A 12,720-nucleotide genomic window follows, 5' to 3' on the forward strand; every position below is an offset into this window, starting at 1 on the left:
AGTGGGAGCTGGACGCTGGGGACGCAGGTGGCTTGCCGCAGCAATAGGGGAGGAAGGACCAGGGCCCGTAGGTGGGAGAGAAAGGTGAGCAGGCCCGGGCGTGTCCCTAGCACAGCCAGGATGTACAACACCTCTCTCCCCTCTTAGCTGAGACATTACAATGACAATCTTTAATCAGGGGCACACACCACATCTCCCTCTGAAACCCAGAGCATATTCAGAGTTTGACTAGTCCATGTGACTGCTGACTCCCTGCCCTAAGCTGATCTCTCAGCTGGCTGATACACACAAGGAATGCTGCTCAGTGAATCTCAATACTATCTAATAGAGGTACTGAGATTCACTGAGCAACATTCCTTGTGTGCATCAGCCAGCAGAGAGATATGTTTGGGGACTAGACTGGGATATTAGAGGGATATTATCTTTAAACATGCTCCTAAAATGATGTCTCTTAGAGTTTGAAATACTGGGTCAGATTCGAGTTGTTGTCTAATCATGTACTTTTTTCTTTCATCTGGCAGCAGCTCCTCCTTGTTGGTGATCTTTCTTATTAGCACAGCTTGCTCTCTGACTGCAGTCAATGACGCTATTCTTTCAAGGAACCCTGGCCTTTTTTCCTGTTGTTCAGCCTGGATCAGAAGGTCAATGTGTTCTGGGACTGACAGTGGGTTGGGATTTAGGGCAATTTCTTGAAGTTGTTGAATGCATTTAGTTGACTCATCAATAAAGTGTAGCACTTCTTCTTCCATTGCAAAATAATGGAGCCTAAGCTTTTCAAGTATCTTCTCTTTGGTCATTGCTTCACCAAATGCCTTCTCATATTTTGCTTTCAACTCAGAATATGTTTTTTTTTCTTTTTTCACTTCGTAGCTCCACTTGTATTTCTGATTGAAGTGAACATCCCAGTTACATTTGGCAGGACAAACAGTACAGTGCCCTGTTTTATCCATAGCAATACAGCTGACTTTATATTTGTCATCCGCAATGGCACAAGGATGGTGACATGTGGCATGGCACGTCTGACAGTTTGTTATGAAGTCCTTGATTTCTTCCTTCGTTGATACTGTTACTTCTACTTCATATTGGAAGTCTTTGCTGTCCTCCATATCACCCCTGTTTTGCTCCAGAGCTTGCTGTGTCTTCCTTATTTCCTCCAGCATTAACAAACCTTGACTGATTAGAGGCTGCAGCCCTTGAATGGTCACTTCAAGCTTTTCACGTTCGTCCAGGACCTGTTTTGTTAATCTCAAGCTGGTACTCTTCAGCTGGCCCAAAGATGAGAAAAAGGTCTCAAAGCTTGCAAGGCCCATTTCCCAGAACATTTCACTAAAATTAGAATACTCATTTGCATTGCTTGCAAAGAGTGCAGAATTGTTGAATTTGAAATGATGAGGAATACCTTTTTCATCTTTTAGACATGGAACCTCAGACTTGTTAATGGCCTCTAAAACAGGGGGTGTATTCCCATCTGCAAAGGTGACCAGAATTTGTATGTTGTCTTTGATGTCATGTCCAAAAATGGAAAGTATAGAATGAAATATATATTTCTGAGTATGAGTCAAACGAGCTAGTGAGGCCTGAACAACAAAACAGACAGCATTTAAGTGATCAATGCCTTGTGGGGTGGAGAAGAATTCTCGTATCTTCTCTACTATTTGCTTGTCCTGTTCCAGCCCTCTGGTATCACCAAATCCTGGGGTATCTATGATAGTAAGGGAATAAGGAATCTTAAAGCTCTCTGCATAATTTATTTTGTAGGCAGTGACTTCAGATGTTTGACTTTCAGCTTGTGTTTTACCCGTAACTTCGTTTATAACTTTGAAACGAAAGTTGTCCTTCCATTCCACTCCCAGAATGTAGTTTATCATTCCATTGATAAGGGTGGTTTTTCCTGCTCCAGTGGCGCCAATCATCATGATTGCTTTATGAGACTTGGAATAAGTATTTTCCCCTAGGCTGAACTTTCTACAATGTTCATTGAAAACTGTGTTAAGCAGGTAGAGTGAGGGGTGACCACTGGCTTCTAAAGTGCTTCTTTCCAGAAAAGTAGATAATCTCAGTGCTCCTTCTTTCAGGGTTGTAACTATAATTTCCTCACTTGGAAGGCTGGTCCCCACATCACCACAGACAGCAGACACTCTGATTTTATACATGGTATTAGGTTTAAGTCCTTCTATAGTACACCGCTCATTTTTCGTTCCTGTTTTGTTTTCAGACCAGCTGTCTTTTCCTTCCTGGTATCCTCCTCCAGTCTCTGCTTGATATTCTACCTTGTATTCTGTTATTTTGAGCCCATCTGCAATGGCAGTAGGTATCTCCCAGCTGATAGATATGGAAAATGGCCCTACGTGGCTTTTTACCGGCATTCCAGGTGGATTTGTTGGAAGTGTTTTTACAATGTTAGCATTATCACTTGGAACACTCATCCAGGCCTTGTATACTGCAGAGTATCTGATCTGGTATCCTGAATTAGGCTGCAGATTTTTTATTGTGAATGTCTCATTTTTGTCATTTGTATCAACTGTTGACCAGTTCTCCTGTTCTGCAAGTCTGTACTCTATCCTGTAGTTCATTACCTCATCCCTGCCAGTGTCTGAAGGTTTAAGCTTGAGTTCTATGCTATCATGTGCTATCCTGCCTCTCAGAGGAGGGTTCGGTTTTGCTGGGGGTTCAAAGTTCATGCTCACCAACTCTCCATTTTCATACAAGTAAATAGAAGATCCTGGATTGTTCTGTTCTGAAACAGATGCCACAATAAACTGAGTACTCTCTCTGGATTTATTGATTCTGAAAAAGTCCATGAATGACTTCACACTTTTCCTTGTCTTTTTGATGACCTCTCTATTGCTAAACCATGATTTGAACTCTTTTTTCTCATAGGCAGACCTTAGTGCTGGATCATGTATTTTGTTTTGAAACTGGGACTGAAGCCAGAGTACCAAATCTTGTAAATATGGTTCTTCTTCATTTAAAGATGTAAAATTAAAAGATACAATCTGCTCCACCATTACATCTAGCATTAATTTGTTCAGTTCACTCTCAGAGGAGATAACTCTCACATTCTCCAGTGCACTGAGGCAGGAGTTCACAAAAGCCAACTCCTGCTGCATTTTATCCAGAAATCCCTGTAATTGAGTTGTACTGAATGGTGATTGTCTTTTTCTAGATAAAATGTCCATCAGTACACCTTCTTCTTCTCCACCTCCACGGATGGCAGGTAATGATTTAGCTAGTTGTTGTTGGAAGGTGAGTTTGTACTGAATGCACAAATCACTGAATGTCATAATTTTCTTCTTTATTTCTGGAAAACTTATGGTTGAGGGGTGATTCATCATGTCCTTGCATGTCATGTTAACTTCATTTAGTTCTTCTAAGGCAGCTTCAGCCTCTGAGACAAGTTCTATACTGATGTTGCGAACCAGCTGAGCAGCCTTGCTGTCCAGTTTCTGCAGAGGATATAACCAGACCTTCACAGGCACAGCTTTCTCCCCATTTTCACCAAGTAAATGAGGAAGAGTTGCATATATTTTAATGGCATCCTCATAAGTTACAGGGTTACTCTCCAGAGCATAATCTCCATAAAATTTACAGCTAAGCTTAGTTGCATTTTCTTTCTCTTTGTCATTCATGTTGAGATCTCCCTCTCCTTCAATAGAAATCGATGGTATCTTTTTAATTATTGCTTTCAAATTTCCCTTTACATCTTGTTTAGTCTCTGATGAAGAAACTTCATAATCAAACACAAAGAAAGCCTGAGCCCCATACACCACTCCAGTGACAACATGCGTTGCCGTTCCTTGTTCAAATACATCTGGATAAGCCAAATTCTGGAGCCCTAAATGGTTCATAGTTAGTTGTTCAAACGTGGTTGTTCGTGAGTGTTGCAAAGTCACTCGGCACTGATGTCTGGATTTCATGGTGTCATTTAAATAGGTTGCAGATCCATCCACTTGTATCAGATCACCCAGGTAACTTGCCTTCAGTGAAGCTGTAATGTTCAGTGCATTTGCCTTATCAGAAATAGTGTCTGATGCAATCAGTTCAGATGCCGTATACTCCTGGGATCTTCTGTCCACGTTCCTTTCAAGTGCTTCCTTGCTCCACAGAGTGATGCCTGCAATAAATGAAATGGCAAAACATGAGAAAAGGTAATGGAAACAATGAGAAACCCTTTTTGACAAGTATATGTGTGGTGACATTTCCAAGGGCTCAATTCACCCAAATTCCAATAGGAAAATGTGCAGGATGGAAATACAATACTCATCTTGAGCAAATGAAAAAGTATACAACCCTTGGAAAATGCACTACGAGGGAGGGGATATAACTTTTCCTAAATGGGCTTTCCATATGAGCCTTACTTCGAGCTGTGCAATACATTATCAGCCCCATTTCACTTTTTGTCCCCTCATTATCCTGTGTTCTCAAAGAAGATACACCTCACAGATCATTATTTTTTTTATTTAAAAAATTTCTACTCTGCCTTATGCAATAGGTTATTCAAAGCAGGTTCCAAAGAGAAACCATAAAACCACTGAAATGAACATAAAGCAAACTACAGGACAAATCAAGACACATAAAGATGTAAACTTAGATAATACTCAGTTTTACCATAATGTTTTTAATGTAACATTTCAAAAATATATTATTCATTTGAAGTCCAGAGTCAATTGCCACCTGCAAATACTTGTATAAATAAAACAGTTTTCAATTCCTACCTGAACAATAACAGATCAGTCTCTTCTCTAATACTCAGTGGAAGAGCATTGCACAACATGAGGCTAGCTAGCAAAAAGGTGCTGTTCTGAGTGCCTTGCAAATGGAAGTTCTTGAAAGAGGGGACAATCAGCAACCAATTCTCTGCAGGGCGAATGATCCAAGATGGACAGTAAAACTGTAAAAAAAACCCTTTTTTCTTCTGCTTCCAATCAGACCAGTCCAGATGACTGGGTTATGCCCTCCAATCAGTAGATGGAGACAGAGAGCAACAGGTTTACTGACATTACCACATATAAGATCCCATGCTGACCTCAGACTGCCTGTATTCTCTGTCTCCAGCAAATGGTAATGAACAGCCTGTGCTGTGAGCTGAGGCCTCATTAGGCCAAGTAAAGAGGAAATATTTCACACCCTCCCTCAGTTAAGCATTACCTGGACCAAGGGGCTTCCAGATTTTTTCTGGAATACGGCTTTTTTTTTATTTTTAACACAGTTTTTATTGTCATGTCCAAAAACAACATACTCACATCTGTGGTCATAAGTGATAACAAAATAGATACTTTGGAACGGAAATATGTAGACACTACAATTCAATAAGCATGATAGTTATTAGATTAACTAGTAATAATACCAACAACGCATATTGGGATAATGCTCTATTCGAGCGATGTATACTTCCCCGTCCCCCACCCCGCACCCTCACCGGAGACCCAATGGTATATCAAGTTGGGATAAAAAAGTGAGAACAATGATAATATAAAGATCACTTATATAAACTAGGAGCATACTGGAAAGACAAGTAAGGAAGATTATTGGGAATGAACCTGCGTGACACTCCACACTATGTCGGTACAACAGAGTCCTCATTCAGCTGTGCCTGTAACCAAGTACAGTAAGGAACCCAAGTTTTAATAAAAGGGACTAAACGATTGTGATGTACTGCCGTTAATCTACCCAATTGGTAATAATTATGTAATCTATGTTGTATGTTAACCAGACTGGGTGTTTGTTTATGTTTCCATTGCTTTGCGAGTTCTGCCCTTGCCGCAATGAAAACCTGCAACAGAAAGCGTTGGGTCTCTTGAGTGTGTGGAATACGGCTTTTAGCTGTGGCTATGAGTTGCCCCTGCCCCTATTTCCCCACTCTTCCTTCCTCTCCTTTTCCACAGGCTCTCCTTTCTAAAAATTGAGAATAGGGAATCAGTTTCTTCAAGACTTCCTTCCCTGGCTTACCCTCCTTCTATTGCCTTTGCCCGTCTTCAAGTTTAATAAAAGTTAAAAAAAAATATTGATTCGAGGGAGCTGACTGCTTTTCCCTTTGGTGAGTGACCAGGTTCAATTTTCCTCTGCTTAGGTTTAGGCTCCTGGGCAAGGGGCAGGGTAGGAAGAAGGAGGGGAAGTGTTTCACAATGTTATGAAGCATGGGGAAAGAACCCTTTTATGCACCTATATAGTTCACGGTGGCAGTCAGCGGGAGGAGAAAGCATCTATAGAGTGTGTGGGGAGGAGAGAGAGAACAGTCGGAGAGAGAAATTGAACATCCTGGGGAGGGGGAGGAGACTGCATCTGCAGGGTCAGTTGGCCAACCCATTCCTGTCAGTAGGCGTGCTGCCACAGTGGGAACAGCAGCCATATTGGAGCCACAGCATGATATAGAGGTGGATCCAGGCCCTCCTTCCTTAGTGCCTGCACCATTGGATGCTGCAGTATGTCCCTCCAGGGTTGCACTTTCTGCTGCAGTTCGAGAAAAGGCACCTTCTCTATTGATTGTAGAGGAAGTTCCTCCTCCCTCCTGATCTTCTCTAGCAGCTGAAATTTTAAAGCACCGTCACCAGGTGCTCTGTGTGTGCTTCCTCCTGTGGTACTCTCACCACAGGGAATTGTTGCTGATGAATCGGGACAAGAGGACAAGAAAGGAGGAAGATGCAGACTTGAAGGAGAGGTCCTGCAAGTCAGATGGGGCTTTTTTGGACCTGAGGATTTTAAGAGGCAGTCGCAGTGAGGAAGAATTGGAAGAGGGGGAGCGATTCCCAAAGGAAGTAGATGATTTTCTGTGGTTTGGCTGTTCCACAAGGAGGAGGAATTGTCTTCTTTTATTTCCTAGTCCTTGTGGATTCTCAATATTACTGAGGAGATGGGAGATGAGATTCCCAGCTCAGCAGAAGTTCTTATCAGGGTCCACATCCTTCCCATTGCATGGGTCAGTCAAGAAAATGATTTTCTGAGGCTAATTTTAAGGGAGGAAGATTCTTAGTGAAACTGAATCTTACTTTTGCTCAGGAGAGAGAAAATCTGAAATTTCCTAAGATATATGCTCTGGTTTGTGCAGTCACAAAAATAACTACTTTTCCTGTAGAGGATTATAGTGTTGCACAGGACAGAAAGATAGCAGTCTTTTCTTAAACAGACATTTGAGGCTTCTGGTATAGCTCTGCAAGCGGCAGCATGTAACTGTATTGTAGCAAGGGCAGGTTTCAGTCCAGGAGAGTGTTTTTGTTGTAATTTGACGTGAGTCATGGGCCCTTGGTCGCAACAAGAGATGGCTCCTCCCACAGGGTGCAGCCCTGTGGGGACTTGCTGCGATAGGCTGGCTCTAGTAGTAACGGACAGAGAGGATAGAGAGTCTTTATTGTACAGCAAGCGATGAATATGGCCCGAGAAGCAGGCCAAGAACCTCAGCCCAGAGAAGGAGGGTCTCAGATGAAGTATTCCTGTCTGTACTCTGTAGCGTGGAAAACGCGGAGGTGGAGTCTCGCCAGGTCTAAGAAGGAGATGAGTCCGGTAGTGGTGCGCCGTGAACCCAGTCACAGATGGTAGGCTAGAGAGAGGTAGATCCGGTAGTGGACCGCAGCGTGAGGTACGCCGTGAATCCATTCTATAGATGGTGAGAGAGAAACAGAGACAGGCTGGAGAGCAGGAGTACTCACTCAGAAGCTGTAGGCACTTGTAGAGAGGAACCTCCATGGAGTGGAGGTCCGGGACGAGACAAGGCCCACGAGGAGCGGGTACCTATAGGCATCCTAGCTGGAAGCAGGCTGACCCTGAAGGGTAGAAATGGAGCGAGGCAAGGCCCTGAGGAGCGGGTACCTGAGTCATCCGAAGCAGGAACACAGCTCAGCGAGCATCTGTTAATGAGGCAAAATCAGCAGGAAGGGAATCCTTGCTAACTCGTAGAAGGATTAGCGAAGGGAGTTTAAATACACGTCATGTGGAGGGGACGCCCCCGAGGTTCCTGCTATGATGAACGTAAAAGGAGGGCCAACGCACGCGCGCATGCCCTAGGTGATCCCAGAAGGAAAATGACGAACGCAATCGCCCTGCCTGTCCAGGGACGCCGGAGAGGTCGGCGTGTAGAGGCAGAGGCAGCCATCTTCCCCAATGGAGCTGAATTAGGCAGAAGAGAAGTGAGTAACAGAGTGCGCAGCCATCTGCAACCGACGGGCGCAACAGTACCCCTCTTCTTAGGGCCCTTCCCAGGGGGTTTCGGTTTCCTAGGATGGGTCTGATGGAAATGTCAGATCAGGTCCTTATCAAGAATGTTGACAGCAGGCTCCCAAGAGTTCTCCTCCGGTCTGTATCCTTCCCATGAAATTAGTTACTCCCAGTGTCTCCCTCTTTTACGTACATTCAGGACGTCATCAATTTGATATGTGATATCCTCCTCAGAATCAAGCGGTGCTGGTTCCGGAGTCTTATTGGAGAACTCTGAAAGGATGAGTGGTTTCAGAAGTGCCACATGAATGGCATTGTGTATCTTCACAGATGGAGGCAATTTCAAACTGTATGTCAATGCTCCTAGACGTCGGAGAATGGGAAAGGGTCCGACATATCGTGGTGCGAAACACGCAGATGGAACTTGAGGTGAAGGAATCTCGTAATGAGCCATACTTTATCTCCTGGCTGGAATTGAGGCACCTCTCTGTGATGAGCGTCATAAGTCTTCTTGGCCCTCTGCCCAGCTTTGAGTAGTAGGTCTTTGGTTTGCCTCCAAAGTTGTTGCAACTCTATTGCGGTGGTTTGGGCTGCTGGAGAAGCTACAGACAGCAGCAGAGGTAAAGGAGGTAACGGCTGGTGACCATAAACAATTTGAAATGGAGTTGATCCAGTAGCAGAAGCAGGATGCGAGTTCAGGGCGAACTCAACCCAGAGAAGTAAATCTGCCCAGTCGCTTTGCCTAGAATTCACATACGAACGTATGAATTGTTTGAACGTCCGATTTATTATCTCCATCTGTCCATTGGATTGCGGGTGATAGGCCGAAGTTAAATCCAAAGAGATGTCAAATTTTCGACAAAGTGCTTTCCAGAATTTAGCAGTGAACTGGACGCCCCTATCCAATAGGAAATGTTTGGGCATGCCATGTAGACGGAAGATGTGTTTCACAAATAGTTTGTACTGTCATAAGAAAATGGAGGTAATTCAATAAACGTTATATCATGTATGAATCCAATTGAATCAAACACTTTATTATCCAATTACACTGGACCTATGTGAAACATGATCATTAAAACTCACCCCATACAAACTACTCTTTTACTTCTCACACCGTTCATACCCATACCACACTTACATGCTTTACCCCAACATCATCCTACTCTCATTCACATTGAAACATACTCTCCATAACCCATAAAACTAAAGGCTTTAACATGCTCAGATTTTACAACCAAACATTCCCTTATTTTAAGTCCAGTTCATTCAATATTTTAACCAGATCTTCCAAACCCAATCCAATGTTTCTCTGATGTATTCCTCAATACGATCCGACGAGAGCCTCATTTCCACCTGTATTCCAGGGCTTCTTCAGGGACTTCACTTGCAAAAAAAATTTTCAACATACTGATTCACGTATCCATAGGTCCTATTTACACATTCATATCGGATTTACCCATACTTCTTTCGTCCGAATCATTTAAACCAGATTGCACTCTTCACATACTGCATCTTCATATTCTGTGGCGCAGCTTCAATCGCCTACAGCTACCCGTTCACGGCGTTCCCCAAACAGTTTGTTATATTTCATAAATCTTATCAATTTTTGCCGAATTATTCAATGTTATTCAAAGAAAACGTCGACACTTAAAATGTTATTCAAAGAAAACATTGGACTTAAAATAAGGGAATGTTTGGTTGTAAACTATACTGATTCATTGTATTTGTTTAGAAATACATAAGGAAATAAGTGGATGTTAAAAGGCAATGTAATTATTGTTAAATCTGAGCATGTTAAAGCCTTTAGTTTTATGGGTTATGGAGAGTATGTTTCAGTGTGAATGAGAGTAGGATGATGTTGGGGTAAAGCATGTAAGTGTTGTTGCGGTCTCCACCGCTTCCTCTCCTCTGAGCCTGACCAGGGCCTACCTTTGCCGCTGGAGACGCGGCGTTCTGCCAGTCCGGGACTCCAGGGACGCTGACTGCTCCACGTGGCGGCCGCCATTGCCTGCCTCTCTCGCGCGCGCGAGGACGTCCGCTTTGTACGCACAGCTCCCGGAAGTCTGGCCCCGCCTGCGCTGATGACGTCACGCCCCAAGGCCGATATAACCGGCGCCCGGACTCCGTCTCATCGCCTTGCAACGAGGTTCACTACTGCCTAGTAGTTCTGAGTTGCGCTTCGTCTGTTTAGCGTTCCTGCTTTGATCCTTGGACTGCTTGACTTCGCTCCTGCCTGCCGCCTGCCTCTGACCTTGGTTCGTTCCCGACTTCACTTCAGCCTGCCGCCTGCATCTGACCCTGGTTCGTTCTTCGACTCTGCTTCTGTCTGCTGCCTGCCTCCGACCCCGGCCTGTCTTCGACTTTGCTTCAGTCTACAGCCAGCTACAGACTCCATTCCAGTCTACAGCCTGCTTCAGTGCCAGCTTACCACAGACTCTGCCTCAATATCCGGTTAGCTACTGCTCCGCTGCCACCCGCTGTTCTGCCATCAGCTGGCCCTCGGCCTGTACAGCCGGCTCTCGGACTATCCAATACCTTTGGACTTCCTTTGCCATTACTCCGGCCTGAGGCCATCTCTGCCACTGGACATTCAGCCTATTTCCCAAGTCCCAAGGTTCCAGGACCCTACGGGCTCCTCCTGGGGGGTTTCTGGTTCCTGGGTGAACACCGCTAGCCTGTGGCTCCGCCTCCCGGCCTAACCTGTCATCCTAGGTGGGCCGGCCCAAGGGTCCACTACCTCGCCTGCAGCTTCGGACTGCAACAGTTTGCAAGGCCATGGACTCGGCGGACATGCCCGAGGACCGGAGTCTCAGCATCCACTCCCAGCAACTTCATTTTCGCTTGTTAGACCAACTACAGGACGTGGATGCCCTGATTGATTCCGTGCGACAGACTGCGGCCCTCTGTGACACCGATTTATCTCCTATGGACATCTCCCGCTCTTCGGCGCCCCAGGAGGACCCGGAGTTCTGCCTCCAACAGCAACAGCACTGCATTGATACCCTCACTGCCACTGTGGAACGGTTGGTCTCTCGTCTAGAGGTTTCCGCTCGGGAGTCGCCTCCTGCACCCGCTTCCTCTCCCGCCTCAGTAACACAGCTACCCATGCCGACCCGGTATGCCGGGGACAGCAAGACCTGCCGAGGGTTTTTAAATCAGTGTCAAGTGCGCTTTACTCTCTTGCCTGCGCAGTTTCCCTCAGACGCAGTCAAAGTGGCGTTCATTTTCTCTCTGCTGGATGGCAAGGCCCTCGACTGGGCTTCGCCCATGTGGGAACGCCAGGACCCCTTGATGCAGAACTTACAAGAATTCCTCCTCAACTTTCGTCTCGCCTTCGATGACCCTGCACGCCAAACCACCGTGGCCTCGGAACTGTTGCACCTCAGGCAAGAGACACGCCCGGTAGCTGAGTACATCATCGATTTCTGTACCCTAGCCATGGAGGTCGGTTGGCAAGATGATTGCCTGAAGGGGATCTTCCTCGAAGGGCTAGCCAGCCGCATCAAGGATGAGCTGGCAGGTCGGGACCTTCTGGAGGACTTAAATGACTTAATAGACATAGCTGGTAGGGTGGATCGCCGCCTTCAGCAACGGGATAAAGAAACCCGCTCATGCCGCAGAGCCCCACTACAGCCATCTATCTCCTCCAGAACACTCGCTCCCAAGGCGTCTCCAACCACTGACTCCCGAAGAAAGGAGACGCCGCTCGCTAGGCCTCTGCCTCTATTGTGGAGGCAAGGGGCACTTTCTCGTGACTTGCCCGGAGCGTCCGGGAAACGCTCCTGCCTAGGTTACACCGAGGAGCTACACCTAGGCGCTACTGGATCAGCTCCTCTATGCACGTTACCAGTAACCCTGAAATACCCCGGAGGGGAACTTCAGATCCGTGCCTTCATTGACTCCGGTGCGGAGGGGAACTTTATTGTGGCCGATCTGGTAACTCAACTTTCTCTGCCAACATTACAGAGGATCCCTCCGCTGAGGATCTCCTCGATACGAGGCACCCTACTCCCTGGGGTCATTACCTGCTCCACGGCCCCTCTGACATTGCAAACCGGTTTGTTTCATTCGGAGGAGATCTCCCTGCTCGTCTTGGAACGAGCGGTGCATCCGTTGGTTTTGGGACTACCCTGGTTACATCAGCATTCACCCATAATCCAATGGGATGCCTTCCAACTGGTTCGTTGGGGTCCTGCTTGCTTTGAACACTGTCTACAACTTCCGCGTCCACCCAAACCCTTGCACCTCTGCTCCTCACATCTCTTACCCGAGCCATACCAGGACTTTGAGGATGTTTTTTCCAAAGAAATGGCAGAGATTCTTCCGCAACTCCGGCCGTTTGACTGTCCTATTGACCTGTTGCCGGGCACCACTCCTCCTCGTGGCCGTGTGTACCCTCTGTCGTTACCAGAAACAAAGGCCATGTCGCAATATGTGACAGAGAATCTAGCCAAGGGGTTTATTCGTCCGTCTCGCTCGCCAGCCGGTGCCGGCTTCTTCTTTGTGGCCAAGAAGGATGGTTCCCTCCGGCCATGTATAGATTATTGTGGCCTGAACGCCATTACAAAACGT

At 45.9% G+C, this 12,720-nt stretch overlaps 1 protein-coding gene across 1 annotated transcript in view; it reads right to left on the reverse strand.

Moving 5' to 3' along the window:
* Positions 1 to 384: 384 nt before the first annotated feature.
* Positions 385 to 12,720, reverse strand: part of LOC115083906 — a 51,714-nt gene continuing 39,378 nt past the window's right edge. Inside the window, exon 3 of the mRNA XM_029587984.1 lies at positions 385 to 4,114. Within this exon, the coding sequence (XP_029443844.1) occupies positions 408 to 4,114 (3,707 nt within the window). The 3' untranslated portion in view covers positions 385 to 407. The remainder of the gene's footprint in view (positions 4,115 to 12,720) is intronic.

Source organism: Rhinatrema bivittatum, chromosome 2 (assembly GCF_901001135.1).
Source record: "Rhinatrema bivittatum chromosome 2, aRhiBiv1.1, whole genome shotgun sequence".
NCBI classification, from domain to species: Eukaryota; Metazoa; Chordata; class Amphibia; order Gymnophiona; family Rhinatrematidae; genus Rhinatrema; species Rhinatrema bivittatum.